The 16,406-nt window shown below is 33.7% G+C and overlaps 1 protein-coding gene across 2 annotated transcripts in view; it reads right to left on the bottom strand.

Moving 5' to 3' along the window:
• LOC114330679 (sphingomyelin phosphodiesterase 1-like) overlaps positions 1-16,406 on the bottom strand; it is a 55,433-nt gene that overhangs the window by 25,134 nt on the left and 13,893 nt on the right. The window contains exon 4 of one of the 2 annotated variants that reach the window (XM_050661685.1): positions 8,263-8,486. The exons of the other annotated variant lie outside the window; for it this stretch is intronic. Within the exon in view, the coding sequence (XP_050517642.1) occupies positions 8,263-8,486 (224 nt within the window). The remainder of the gene's footprint in view (positions 1-8,262; positions 8,487-16,406) is intronic. 2 annotated transcript variants of the gene reach the window in all.

Genomic DNA, 16,406 nt, shown 5'->3' with positions numbered 1-16,406 from the left:
AAAGAAATTCTCGCGAAGAACTTTTGTTTTCTCTAGAGACAATTAAAGACAAAATCGCAAATAGATCACCACCATTTGTCCTTAACTACGACGAAATATGTGACTTTCTGGAAAACACACTAAACGCGAAACATCCTGAAATAACTTCAAAAGATTATTCGAAAGAAACAGCCGAATTAATTCAGATCCTTAATTTTGTTCACGCTTATACCCACAATTCAAAGTTAAAAAATAATATAACTCGATTAAGAAAGAAACTAAGCTCAAATAATTTCTGTTGCACAGAAGAGACCGATGAAACACATTCTCAGGCAGAACTCGAAAATGTCTAACCCCTTTATATTACAGTGGAATATTAATGGACTCTATACCCATTTAGAACAATTAAAACTTCTAATGAAATATGCCCTAAGATCTTATGTCTTCAAGTAACTCATTTTAAGCAATCCAATATTAATCTTCGAAACTACCAATGTTTTCCAAAAAAACAGAATAGCACAACAGGCAAGTGGCGGAGTAGCCATCTTTGTAAGAACAGACCTAGAAGCTAAGCCAATCACATTAAGTACTAATCTCGAAGCTGTAGCAGTTAGTATTACATACCTAAAACATATTAACATATGCAACATTTATTTACCACACCCTAGTGAATTAGATCTACAAGAACTAAATAACCTTCTTAAACAAATTCCACATCCAAAAATAATTTTTGGGGGATATGAACTGTCATCATCCTGCATGGGGAAGCTCTAAAATAGACAAATACGGTAACTTAATGAAACAACGTAGGTAAAGAAAAGGAAGTTGAACTTACAATTAAAGAAAAGAAGCTACAGTATCTCGGACATGTGATGCGGGGCGAGAAGTATGGCATCCTACGACTCATAATGCAGGGAAAGATAGATGGCAGAAGAAGCATCGGAAGAAGACGAATTTCATGGTTGAAGAACCTGAGAGAGTGGTTTGGATGCAGCTCGAAACAACTATTTAGAGCTACTGCCTCAAAAATTAAAATAGCTATGATGATTGCCAACCTCCGTAGCGGAGATGGCACCTGAAGAAGAAGAAGAATGAAACATCTCATCGACTCTTCTGATCTGCTATTACTTAATACAGGAAACTACAAGATTTAACTCTTATAACGACTCATTTTCCGCCATAGATTTATCACTATGCAGTCAATCCTTATCAACGTTTCTCACCTGGAATACTTTAAAATCTTTATATGACAGTGACCACTTTCCTATCTGTATCCCATCAAATAAAACTCAATCGCCTAATTTTCAAATCTATCAATCCTGGAAATTAAAGACTGCAAATTGGTCGTCTTATCAAGCTGAAATTCAAAATAAAATTGAAAACTACCATATAAGTAATGACATAAACTCTAATATTTCGTCCTTAAACCACATAATTACAGAAGCAGCTCTAAAAAATATAGGTAAAACGAAGCTCTGCAAAAGACCACCAGTACCTTGGTGGAACAATGAAGTAGCACAAGCTCTATCTTCTAGTAAGCATGCTTTTAATAAATTTAAAAAACACAAAACTAATGAAAATTTACTCAATTTCAAAAATCTCAGGGCAAGAGCAAAATATCTTATAAAAAAAAGCAAAAGAGATACCTGAAGAGAATACGTATCTTCCATCAATCCTTCAACGCCCTCGAAGTTATTTTGACAAAAATTTGCAAACTCAAAGGCTCAAATTCTTTTAGATATATAAACACATTAACACACAATAATAAATTAATTAGCTGCAAAAATACAATTGCAGAAGTTTAAGCTGATGTCTATCAACAAAATTCTAGCGATAAAAATATTTCTTACGAATTCCTAACATAGAAAAAAAAACATAGAAGCTTCTACAATCCCCATAAATAACTCTGACAGCCCCTTAAATGCACCTATAACTCTTCAAGAGTTAGAATTTTCTCTACACACACACACACACACACACACACACACACACACACACACACACACACACACACACACACACTCGTTCAACCCAACCTCTAGGAACATGTGTGTACCACTGCTAGTCAGCGGGACCCACATGTCCGAAGATCAAACCGGTCTCGCTCCCGAAGAATATCATTCCGGAGCGGTACCTATCTGACCCCCAGGTTTTTTCCTCCACCCCTCCCCAACGTGTGACATACGAAGGGGAGGCTTTGAACTTTTACTTCGGGTGATTTGGGTAATCTAACACCCTCCGTCTTGTCATGGTTGTGGTTAGGCCACCTATCTGTAGGGGTAGCTGTTTAGCTTTTCTCCCTAATTACTTTACTGAGTTTATTTATGTTTTTCATGATTTTGGACTGAAGTCCCTAAATGTGTGTTCCGAACGGAGAGACACCAACCTGGATTGGTGTCCCTCCGCTCGGACTTTGGTGTGTGTCGGTCACTCAGCTGCCGATTTGACAATACTTGCGTATTGCTCTCCTCGTCAGCCGAGCAGCCGCAAGGTCTGGCCATCAAGCTCGTGCTTGCCGGACACGGTCTCGATGCTCAGGTACGCGCTATGGTCTCTCATTGACCTTCCTGAAAGGCCTTCAGCCTAAGTGGCTGTGTATAAAGGACCAGAGGGGTCTTTATTGCATTTCATACTTACACCTTGATTTTACCAGTACTAAATTTATTGAGCTGATGGTTTCATGTATCTTGTTTTTAGTGATCAACTTCGCTACTCCGTAGAGCAACGCAGTTTCTCGGTTTTTTTTTTTTATTTATTTTTTTTTTCACAACTATTTTGCATGTTCCTACGACTGTGCGACTGTCTTTAATTTCTTGAGGTCATTATTCTGGGACTTCCCTATATCCTGTTATTTGATGTTTAGGCCTTCTGTGTGTAGTACGTATGTTTTCATCATAGTCTGAATTTTCTCTATCAAATCTAAAAAACACATCTGCAGGACCAGATGATATTCTACCAGTATTTATAAAAAACCTACCCCTCGAAGCCAAATTAATTCTGTTAGATTTATTTAATACCTCTTTCGTAAAGCACGAATTCACAGATCTCTGGTCTCAAGCAATAATCATTCCTATTATTAAGCCTAACAAACCAAAAGACAACCCTACCTCTTACCGACCTATCTCTCTTACATGTTGCATGTGCAAGATCCTTGAAAAAATATTTAACCTCCGCCTCATTTGGTACTTAGAAAAGAACAATGTCCTTACTCCTTTCCAAAGCGGTTTTCGAAGTGGTAGATCCACAACAGACAACCACGTTGCATTACAGACTTCAATTAATGAAGCTTTTACAAACAATCAAGAACTAATAGCAATATTTTTCGATATAACCCAAGCTTTCGATAGAGCATGGAGACACTGTATTCTACAAACATTGAAAGAGAATGGAATTGAAGGTCACATGCTGACATTTATAAAGAATTTCCTAAAAAATCGCTCAATTCAAGTTAGAATAAATGGTGTTACAAGTTCACCTAAGAAATTAGACAACGGAATCCCGCAAGGGTCAATTCTTAGTCCAACTCTATTCTTAATCGCTTTCAATAGTATTATGAATGTAATTAAAGCACCCATTAGGGCTAGTATTTATGCAGATGACATTGTTGTTTACACTAAATCAAATAACGTAATGACATCCACAAAAATTATACAAAGTTTCCTAAACCGGCTTCAAAACTGGACGATGAAAACGGGATTTACTTTTTCTAATGAAAAAACACGACACATTATTTTTAATAAAAATGAAACCAATGTAACAACTACTAATCTAACATTAAATAATTCACTTTTAGAGCAGTCAAAAGAAACAAACTTTCTAGGTCTAACTTTCGAGAGAACTTTAAATTGGAATTCGCATATAAATAAACTACAGCTTTCCTGTCAAAAGAGATTAAATATCCTCAAAATATTATCCAATAAAATTTGGGGAGCTGATTATAAAATATTAATTAGTCTTTACAAATCTCTCATCAGAAGTAAAATCGATTATGGTTGTATATGTTAGGATGCTGCATGCAAAACCACCTTAAAAAAGCTAAACAGTATTCAAACTACAGCTTTGAGATTGGCACTAGGTGCATTTAAAACTAGTTCGGCTAGTAGTATGCAAGCTCTAACGGGAGAACCACCATTGCATATAAGATGACAGCAACTATCCTTGAACTACATTGTAAAAATATCATCCCAGAAACAGCATCCTGTTTTCTCTCACATATGCAACCCTGGTCTTCCTCCTAACAAAAAAACAAAAAAATTCCACACCCCTCATAGACAGAATCAATCTCACAATTTTCGATAGGAGACAACTCATTGTATCGCTAAATATAAATGCAAACTTTCCCCCATGGACAAACCACCCATTAACTATTGACTTAACACTAACAAAGTATCCCAAATTAACTACAAATCCCACAATAATTAAACATCTATGTATGGAAATTCTAGACCACTATCCTAAGTATTTGCAAATCTTTACCGACTCCTCTAAAACTCCAAATGGTCACGCTGCTGCCTACTACTCTAATGAAAATTCTTAGAGCATATTAATACCTACAAACTGCAGTATTCTTACAGGCGAGACTACAGCTATTTTGGAAGCCCTAATCTTTTTCAAGAAGAGTAAAACGATAAAATGCACTATCATACAGACTCATTAAATGCATTATTAGGGCTGAAACAAATGTATACTAAAAACCCTATTTTACAAAGAATAAAAAATGAACTAGAAACATTTCGAGCATTAGAGAAGGAAGTGGTTTTTATCTGGGTACCTTCACATGCAGGTATATATGGAAATGAAGAAGCAAATGAATTGGCAAACACAAGTCGAATAACCTCAAACTATACAGCAAAGTTGAAAACATATCCCTATACCGACCTGAAGAACCTGGTTAAGGTCCACTGTACTAATACATGGCAAAATCATTGGGAAAAATTATGTAACAAATTAAATGAAATCTACCCAAAAATAGATGTTGTCCTGGATAATCCCTCCAACAGAAGAAACCAAGTTATTATTAACCGTCTAAGAATTGGCCATACTGCCTTAACACACAAATACTTAATAACAAAAGAACCACCACCAATCTGCTCCAACTGCTTCGATCCACTGACTGTTAAACATATCCTACTTGAGTGTCCTAAATTTCAGAAAGAAAGAAGATCCCATAGAATCACAGATGATGACCTCAAGACAATCCTCACCAAAAAAATTTCATCAGTGTTAACATATTTAAAAGACATCAAATTGTATAACTCTATTTAATGTAATATTTTTGTATTGTTATATCCACTAATAACCCTGCGCGGTTGATGTGGCTTTGTGTTTAAATAAAAAAAAAATAAAAAAAATCTACATATATGGTTGGATAATGGATAATATATCTACATATATGGATAATATATGTCATCATGAAGAGTTGGAATATAAAACTGAACATATTCAAGCCACTACAGTACACATAAAAACTAAAACTTTTAAAATAAATATAAGTTCAATATACTGCCCACCTAAACATTCCATTAAAAAAGAGCCAGTATAATGAATTCTTGAAAAGCTTAGGGGAAAGGTTCATTATTGGAGGTGACTTCAATGCAAAGAACACACACTGGGGCTCTAGAATCACTACTACTAAGGAAAAGGAGCTTTTGTTAGCCATTAAAGAACAGAGGTGTGAAGCACTATCAACTGGTAGACCAACCTACTGGCCTACGGATAGAAACAAGACCCCTGATTTAATAGACTTCTTTATTATTAAGAATATTTCAACTAATTTCATAGACATTGATGACTGTTGGGACTTAAATTCTGATCATTCCCCTATATTACTAACCATGAGTGACAGGATTATTAAAAAACAAGGTAACCCCACATTAACAAATAAATGGACGGATTGGAATAGTTTTAAGCTAAGCCTTGAAGAGAGAATAAATCTAAGTGTACCAATACAAAACGCAGAGCAATTAGATAAAGAAGCGGAATTGTTGGTGAACAATATCCAGCAAGCAGCATGGGAAAACACTCCTACGCTGAAACCTAGGCTAAAAGGAAATAATTATCCAAAGGAAATAAGGAACATGATAATTGAAAAAAGAAAACTGAGAAGAATCTGGCAACAAACAAGATCTCCTCAAGATAAGACTAAACTAAATCGTGCAAGTCAACAACTCAGAAGAACTATCCTACAATTAAAGAATGACTCGATTAATTCGATTAAATCGACCTTATGGAAAGCTACTAAAAGACTGAAAAGACCTATTATGCACTCTCCTCCTATTAAACTAGAAAATGGTAACTGGGCCAGAAATAGTGCACAAAAAGCTGAGCTATTTGCCATACATCTTGAAAATACATTCAAACCAAATGAACCTCAAGGGGATGAAGAAAGATGGGAGGAACCTGTTCAATTAGAGGAAGAAATTCGGTTAACTACACCAAAAGAAGTACTTGAAGAAATAAGGGAAAATATTAATCCGAAGAAAGCTCCGGGCTACGATCTAATTACGGGTGAGCTATTGAAAAATCTTCCCCGAAGAGCTATCGTAAAATTAACAAACCTCTTTAACGGTGCATTCAGATTAAAATATGTACCAATGATATGGAAGATGGCGGAAGTCATTATGATTCCTAAAACAGGAAAACCAGCACATGAGGTTTCGTCATACAGACCGATATCTCTGCTTCCTGTAATATCGAAGCTGTTTGAGAAACTGCTCCTTAAGCGAATAAAACCAATTATTGAAGCAAGGAATTTGATACCGACACATCAATTCGGATTTAGAAATAAGCATTCAACAATTGACCAGGTGCACAGAATCACAAATATTATCGAAAGATCCCTAGAAGAAAAGAAAGTCTGTTCAACTGTATTCCTTGATGCTGCACAGGCTTTTGATAAAGTCTGGCATGAAGGTTTAACATACAAACTAAAATGTTTTTTACCTATACAGTACTCAAAACTTTTACAGTCATACACAAAAGAACGACATTTTAGAATTAAGCAAGAAGACTGTTTTTCAGACTTAAAAGAAATTAGAGCAGGTGTTCCACAAGGCAGTGTGTTGGGTCCGGTCCTATACCTACTATACACGTGTGATATACCTGTACTGGAAAACAACACAGTTGCCACCTTTGCTGATGATACAGCTATTCAAGCAGTAGGGACGACAAGTGAAGAGGCGACCAACAAGGTCCAAATAGCAGTTAACCAAATCTATAACTGGACACAAAAATGGAGAATCAGGCAAAATGAAGCTAAATCTGTCCATGTTAATTTCACCAACAAAAAAATACAATATATACCAGTTATAATCAACAATATCCAAGTACCATATGCAGATACTGCTAAGTATTTGGGTATAACATTAGATGCAAAACTACGCTGGAAGGTGCACGTTAAGAAAAAAAGGGAAGAACTAAATATAAGATATAAAAAAATGTATTGGCTAATTGGAAGAAACTCCACATTGTCGATGCATAATAAGTTACTAATTTACAAACAAATATTGAGACCTGTATGGACTTATGGATGCCTACTATGGGGGTGTACTAGACCAAGTAATATAACAGTAATACAAAGATTCCAGAACAAAATACTAAGAAATATTGTAGATGCTCCTTGGTATGTTACAAACAGTGATCTCCATAAGGACCTAGGAGTGGAAACTGTGGATATAATCATCAAGAAGATGGCAGGAAGTCACGAGCAACGACTTCACATGCACGAGAATATTGAGGCAATCCAGCTCCTCGATACTACTGGGCAAGTTAGAAGACTGAAGAGGACAAAACCTTATGAACTAGTTTAAGTGATACGTGATAGTGAAAAGCAGAGCATAGTGCTTGTGCGCGTTAGTGTGTATGCTAGAATAGTGCACTATCTTGTTAGGTTAGATAAGAGACGCTATGGGGCAAGCTCTTAACTTTAAGGAACAGTAATAATTTAGGTTAGATTAAAATTGCTCATTGGTCAAGTATGACCAGATTGTAATTGTAATAATCATCATCGTAGTGATGATTATGGGAGAAAAAAAAAACATATATGGTGTATTCCACGAATATACGACTGTTTTGGATTATCGCGACAACGAATATTTTAGTGTGCAACATAAGAAGTACGAAAGTATTTTGCTCCAATAATTACTTAAATAAACAACAATATAATTTGCAATTTACTTTCGTTCTTTATATTTTGCACAGTAAAATATTCGTTGTCGCGATAATCCAAGAGGGTCGTATATTCGTGGAATGGGGTATATTTATTTTTTAAAGCAATATACTTACTAAGTTTTGTTTTGCCATATGCGAACAAAATGTAGGAAAAGATAAGTTAGCCATTAGATAGTAGACTTGGCATATGAATTTTGGCACCTTGCTATGACGATATCCACGACTGTGAATAATGTTTACCAGTTCTTTACACATATCACAGGAGCTATGAATAGAGAATAATTTCATTACTGGTATCTCTAGTATATCTCGTAGAAGATTCCTGAAGTCTATTGGATCTATTTCATAATAACGGCGTAAACCTATTCTGCCCTGTTAAGAATAGAAGTCGTAACTGACAAAATCCCTATTTTGAGATATTCCATGTTTTAGATTTGATTAACTGCCATCAACTGTAATGACTCATTAAAAATCTTGTTACAACATCGCAATATATTTTTTGAGTACAAATTTAATGAGTGCGTGCAATTTTCTTTCAGAGTATTTGAAATTAGACTTTTGATAGATACGACATTTAATCCTAACAAATCATAAAAATAAGGTAAAGTAAAAAGTCTTATCTTAATCAAAGTTATAGTTTATTAAGATAAACAAAATAACATAAAGTCATAATTAGTTTTTTTAATCATGTAAAGCTCCAGGTTCCATTGAAGTTGGTAAATTATTCTAAAACGTTTGTCTGCTTTTAGGCATGTGTTCACACAGTTTGGATATAATTACTTGTTTTCTTTCAGCCGTTATGCCTCTAGGAATGGAATTGGGTGAAGGTTTTGTCATTCCGTTTTGCAATCTTTGCATTCAGAATGTTTACTTCACTTTCTGTCTCTGAGGTGAAGCTGGTTTTGTACGAAAAAGTATATTTACCTATAGAAAAATTTACTTGAACCATTTGATTTAGGTATGGCCTGGTATTAATTTTATTCAGTTTATATGCAGAAGTACCATCTTGTCATTCAAAAAAGTCAGCTAATTCCATAACAATTACTTTAAAAAACTTTTCGACCTTCTAGATACAACACTAGCTGTGGTTTTCCGTTTGGTTACTTGTTCAGAGCGTTATTAAAAATAAAATTTTTCTGTTCGTCTTTTTGCAATTTCCAAAATTCTCCATTTATTTCTGTTCGTCTCGCTTCTGTAATTTTTTCGGAACATCTCCTCTTGCAAGAGATACAAGATGGTTTTACACGGTGCTTAGCAATTGTGGCTGTTAATTTTCTTTTTTTTTTTTCATTGCTAGGCTCTCTTTAAATTTCTTTCGTTTACGGATTTCCCCTGTTTTAGTTAAATTGTCGTTTTCTGCCCTTTCAACAGATACATATATCTACCAAGATGTCTTGAATAAAATGGAGACAGTCTTCCTTATCTTCTTCTTCACCTTTGGAATCAGATTCTTCAGGAACAACATTTGCAGCTCTCAAAGTTATATCACTAATAATCTTCACTTTATTTTAACCTTTTATGTTTAATTTCGGTTCCTCAATTTCTTCCGTCTCTGAATCTGACAAAATAAAATCGGGGTCATTATCATGCTGAAGTTTCGGTTCCTCACTTTCTTCCGTCTCTGAATCTGACAAAATAAAATTGGGGTCATTATCATGCTGAATTTTCGGTTGATCACTTTCTTCCGTCTCTGAATCTGACAAAATAAAATCGGGGTCATTATCATGCTGAAGTTTCGGTTCCTCAATTTCTTCCGTGTCTGAATCTGACAAAATAAAATCGGGGTCATTATCATGCTGAAGTTTAGGCTTCTTCACGACACGTCGTCGTAAACTATGTATTTTCTCTCTTTGTTGGTTATTTAAAATATGCAGCATTTTAAATGCTCTGCTATTTCTGTCCATTGTTACTGGTTCAGTTAATAAACTTTAATGTAAACACACTTAAAAACACTATAACAATAAGATTAATACTAGAAAATCAGATACGCCGAATAACGCTTACAACCGGTTAAATTTTAGGTTAAGAAACTAAAAAGGCGGGAACACTATGAATAATTATATAGGTTATATCTTCCTATTGTTAGAATATTTTGTCGAAACTACACAATTGTTAAGCAAATTTGTCGTAACTACAAATCGTCTTGTGAAGATACGACTAAAAATGTTAACAAATGGAGATTCGACAAATTGGCTTAACATAAACTGTATGAATGCAGATCCGACAAAATTTTAAAATGGAATAACTTATTTTTAAACAGCAGATATGCCTTTCATTCTTAACATATAGGTAGAGTATTTGGCTATCAATGTGTTGGCGTTATAACCTAAGAAAACTCAAAATTGCAGATACGACTTCTATTCTTAACAGGGCAGTATTAACTTGGCAAAGTCTCTTTGTATTGTTCCTGAAAGTTAAGTGGAATATTTATCTAATGCAGTCAGTGAGGGTATTTGGCTCCAAATTCCATCCTACTACATTAATTTACTTGGTATTCTCACTGTAAGTAGGAAATAGCTCAAGAAACAAGGTCTACACTGTATCCTATGACGCTTTCATCTTGGGGTTGGTTCCCACCTCTTGTCGGGTGTGGATTATTCAATACTTTTTGAGTTATTCTTGGATGAAAATTTATATTGGAAAATGTCACTTTTTCGGGTAGTTTTTGCGAATACCTTAAACATTATGCCTCTAACGAAAAAAAACTATATAGAACATTTTTGTAGCTTATGAAAAATCAAAGAGATTCATTTCGTCAATAACCTAGTTATAATACAAAAAGAGATGGTAGGTGAAAAAATATTTTTTTGGTGCATGCTCAAATCGGTGTATTTAACTTAAAATAACAGAAAAAGTGCTTGAAAAGACCTTTAAGACGAGCACTATTAAATGCCGATTACATTTTAACTAAGCGAGATATGTTACAACAAAATTGACGACTAATACTTTAAGGAAAAATGAGAAGTATATTTAACTCCTCATTCACCAGAATTTAAATGGATCGGTTTCCTTCTACAATACCTTTTATCGTAGTCTTATTTATATGTTCAAAATCTTGGAAGGGTTTAAAATGAATGGATTTTGAAAAAAAAATAAAATCAAATTATAGAGCGCATTTTTAAATTTTCTTAAAAATCTTTCTTAAAAAAAAAGATACAGAACAAAAATGTAGGGTTTTTTTTAGATAACAATTTTTTTGTCTTTCATTACTGTATCTCTTTATTATTCTCGAGTTACATGGAGAAAAGTAAGATGTTTAAGAGAATTTGATTTAATTTTTTTCATAAACCATACATTTTAAACCCGTTTAACTTTTTGAACATAGAAATAACACTATAATAAAAGGTATTCTAGAAGTAAAACGATGCATTTAAATCTGGTGGATGAGGGGTTAAATATAATGCACATTTTATCTTAAAATAAATTAGTCATCAATCTTTTTTGCACCGTATCTCACTTAGTTTGAATGTAATTGACATTTAACAGTGCTCGTTTTAAAGGTCTTTTCAAGCACTACAAAAGATATTAGTAGCATTATAGCCTTAAATTTGACCATTTATCTGTTATTTATGTTGAACACACCGATTTGAGCATACACCAAAAAATAATCTCTTTTCACCTATCACACCTTTTTTTGTATTTTATCTACAAGATTTATGAAGAAACGAATGTATTTGATTTTTCATGATCTACAAAAATGTTCAATGAAAATGGCAAATTTTCAACCACGAATAACTCAAAAAGTATTGAATTTTAAAAAAAAAATATTAGAATTAGGTTCTTTAGCCACTTTCGTGGCTATTTTAACCAAAAATGTCTTGGGGGTGGGAACCACCCCCAAGATAAAAGCGCACATCAGCATCGAGTAGACTTTGATTCAGGGGATAAGTAAAGGCTATTTCCAATATTTCCTTAAAATCCATGCAGTAGGATAGAATTCGAAGGTAATATATTGTTTTTGCTCTCATTGCCTGGCGTAAAAGTAATATAGCTTGTTAGTTATCTTTCTTTATTCCAAAAAATCACAAATTTACAATAAATATAATTTTAACAAATGTACAAGAACAATATGTGATTTTAGCCTAAGCGTTGGAACCGTCTAGATCATTAAAATTTATTAAAAAGAATTCATCCAGACTATAAAAAACATATTGACCTAACAACTTTTTAATTTTTTTTTAAACTTACATATTGAAAGTACTTTAATCCCAGTGGGCAAATGGTTGTATACTTTAATACCGGAGTACAATGGACCATTTCGAGTACGTCTATAATTATAATTGGGAAGAATTATATCTTGCCTGCGTGTATTGTGATTGTGTATGTCAGAAGGTTTTAACAATTCATGTCGTTTTCTATGTATAAGCAGAGATATCTTATAAATATAAATATTAATGAGCGTCATTATTCCATGATCTTTGAAGAGAGGTCTACATGAAGTTCTATTTGTTAAGTTGAATAGTGCTCAAATTGCTCGTTTTTGAGCCACAAATGTGGATTCTGCTGTGCTACCCGCGCCCCAAAATTCCACACCATATTGCATAATACTTTGAAATTGAGCAAAATAAACTATTTTTGCAACACAAAAATTTGTATTTTGTCTAATTGCTCTTATGGCATATGTAGCTCTGCTAAGGGTTTTATTAAGTTCAGTTATGTGGTAACTCCAATCAAGTTTGCTGTCTATGTTTATGCCTAAAAAATTAATTGTATGACAAGAAGTAATGCTTTCTTGATCTACTTTAATAACAACATCTTCCACATTTTGATACAAATTAAAACGGGTACTTTGTGTTTTACTAATATTCAGAACCAATTTATTGGCGAGAAACCAGTCTGATATCTCTTCAACTGTAGTAGCGGCACAGGATGTTAATGTATCAGAACTATCGCCTTTAATTACTATACTCGTATCATCTGCAAAAAGTGAAAATGTGGTATTCGGGAAACTAGCTACCAAGTCATTGATATAGATAAGAAACAGTGTTGGTCCTAAAACAGACCCTTGTGGAACTCCACACTGAACTTCTGCGAAATTTAAATAGGATGCTTCACAGCTACTATCAGAATTATTTATTCTAACACACATTTTTCTGTGTGATAGGTATGTCTGAAACCATTTATGTGGTGTACCTCTAATGCCGTAGTAGTAGATCTTGTCCAGTAGTATTTGATGGTCTACGCAATCGAATGCTTTCAATAAATCACAGAAAATACCAAGAGGATGGTGTTTTGCTTCCAAGATTTTATGCACATTTTCGATTAGAGAAAATGTTGCATCTGTAGTACTCGTATCAGATCTAAAGCCATATTGAGAAGTTGTTAGAATTTTATGTTTATTTAAAAAAAGAAGTAATTGTTTATTTACGCACCATTCTAATAGTTTTGAAAGGGACGGTAATAGAGACACTCCGCGATAGTTCTCCATATTACACCTATCACCTTTTTTATGTACAGGAATAACTACCGATTTTTTAAAACATTTAGGAAATATTCCGTTTTCAAGAGACAAATTAAAAAGAAATACTAAAGGCCTACAAAGGGTATCAATATTTTCTTTTACAAGGGTAATTGGAATTTTGTCAAGCCCCGCGGATTTCTTTGGTTTTTGTGACAAAATGCACTCCCTGACATCAGCTTCTATTAAAGGTCCAAAAAACAATGAACTTACATTATTTGCCGGCAAACTCTGCAAACAGTTATCACTAGATTTTTTACTTTTTATATTAGGAATAATACTTGATGCAATGTGTTGAAAATAAGATTTAAATTCTTCTGCAACTTCAGTTGGATTTGTGATATCAATATCATCTTTTTTAATAGATATATCTTTCTTAACTGTTGTGTTTCTTTTGTTAAAATATGAAATTAAATCCCATGTCGCTTTAGATTTATTATTTGAGGAGTTGATTATACTGTGGAAGTACTTATTTTTTGCCTCTTTAATTATTTGTTGTAACCATCGACAATACGTTTTAATGTAGTTTTTTATGGTAATATTATTTGTATATTTTTTTAGTTGTAATAAGAATCTTTTGTTTTTTGACGATACTTTTATTCCGGGAGTTAACCAACCTTTAAAATTTCTTTTGTTGTGTATTTTTTTACGTTTAGTCGGGAACGCGTATTCGAAGCCCGAACCAATTTTTTCATTAAAAACATTATAAGCTACTTCCACATCTGATATTTCATATACATCATTAAAGTCGCACTGACGAAGATACTCAAGAAATTTTAATTTATTAGTTTAACAAAAGGATCTAACCAGATGATAATATTGATTATTAGCATCTGCTTTATCCACACTTATGGTTAAAATTTGAGCTTTGTGATCAGACACTCCTACTTCAAATGTAGACCCCTCAAATAATAGTTTAGGATTCAAATTAACACAAATATTATCTATTCGTGTAGCAGACGTTATTGTTACTCTAGTAGGTTCTAAAATAGTTGGTATTAAATTATACATTGTCAATATGTTTTCAAAATCAAAAACATTCCTATTCTTACAATCTAAGTCTATATTAAAATCGCCGCAAATTATATAATTGTAATTTCTGTATTTTAAATACAGTTCACTTAACAAATCGCACAACACATTAAAAAATATTTGCAAATCTCCCGAGGGGGGTCTATAAATACAAGAAATTACTAATTTTAAATTATTATTGTTTACAACGGTAAATTCAATTTTGTTATCTACTGAAACAGTTTCTAAATTGACAACTGGACTAAAATAAAACTTTTTATTAGAAAAAGCGGCCGCTCCACCATGGGAATCCGTTTTCCTACAATATTTGTTTATTAATTGATAGTCCTCTAAAGAGTAAAAGGCGACAAGGCGATTACACAAGGCGAAAACGGCGGGTTCGTTGGGAAAAATATTCCCATGAGATTTTTTTGCATAATTACATTCGTGAGACATCCCAGAATAAGGTTCAAGAAGTCGCCCACGTGAAAAGTGGGCCAAATTGTTTTAACAATTTTTTTTAATCAAATTGCAAAAATCACTATTTTTGGCCGGAAAATTTTTTTGTAGGTTTTTTTGACCATTCTGGATAAAAAAAGGTCTCTCATAATTTTTTTCTAAAGTTGATCGTTTTCTAGTTATAAGTAATTTAAAATTGAAAAAAACGAAAAATGGCGATTTTCAAGGCTTAATAACTCGGTTAAAAGTTATTATTGTGAAAGTCAGAAAGTGACTAAATCAAAGTTTAATGCCCCCTACAAGATCCCGAAGAAATTTTTGTAATTATTTTATTACTAAGCTGTTATTTTTAAGTAATAATATTGAGCGCCATGCACGTGGTAGCCGGCCGTAAATGCTGAGTGCGAGAGAGATGCCACTCCGGCAGTCCAAAATTGTGCATCTTACTTGCACTCACATTTACGTCCGCCTACCACGTGCATGGCGCTCAATATTTTTACTTAAAAATAACAGCTTAATAATAAAATAATAACAAAAATTTCTTCGGGTTCTTGTAGGGGGGCACTAAACTTTGATTTGGTCACTTTCTGACTTTCATAATAATAACTTTTAACCGAGTTATTAAGCCTTGAAAATCGCCATGTTTCGTTTTTTTTTTCAATTTTAAATTGCTTATAACTCGAAAACGATCATTTTTAGAGAAAAATTATAAGAGACCTTTTTTATCCAGAATGGTCCAAAAATCCTACAAAAAAATTGTCTGGGTCAAAAATATTGATTTTTGCAATTTGATTAAAAAAAATTGTTAAAAAAAATTGGGCCCACTTTTCACGTGGGCGACTTCTTGAACCTTATTCTGGGATGTCTCACGAATGTAATTATGCAAAAAAATCTCATGGGAATTCGTTTTTGCCTTGTCTATGTTAGTAATAAGAAGCTCTATAACACGTGCTATAAAGCCTAAGAAATTCCAAAATAATGGAGAAAATCTAAAATGATAGCGTTATTAAAACCAGAGACTAGCAGTAACTTCAGACCTGTTTCCCATTAAGTCATTTTTTCAAGCTATACGGAGGACTCATCCTAGACTAGCCAGAATAGATAGAAAGAAACGTTGAACACACCTCATTTTCCAACAAGGAGAATTCAGACCGAGCAAATCTTGTACCATCGAAATCAGTAGAAAGTAAGCCACTTCACCTCACTTTGACCTTTGTACCCTCGCACACTTGCAACCCTCGCAGAGGTTAGCAGAGGGTAGCAGACGTCAGCAGACATCATCAGAGACACGCAAACAGAAAGGCACAGAGGTATAAATAGACCGAGAATT

The sequence above is a fragment of the Diabrotica virgifera genome, chromosome 9, assembly GCF_917563875.1.
Source record: "Diabrotica virgifera virgifera chromosome 9, PGI_DIABVI_V3a".
Classification (NCBI taxonomy): Eukaryota; Metazoa; Arthropoda; class Insecta; order Coleoptera; family Chrysomelidae; genus Diabrotica; species Diabrotica virgifera.
Note: the sequence above shows the minus strand (reverse complement) of the source record. Positions and strands in the feature narration are given on the sequence as shown.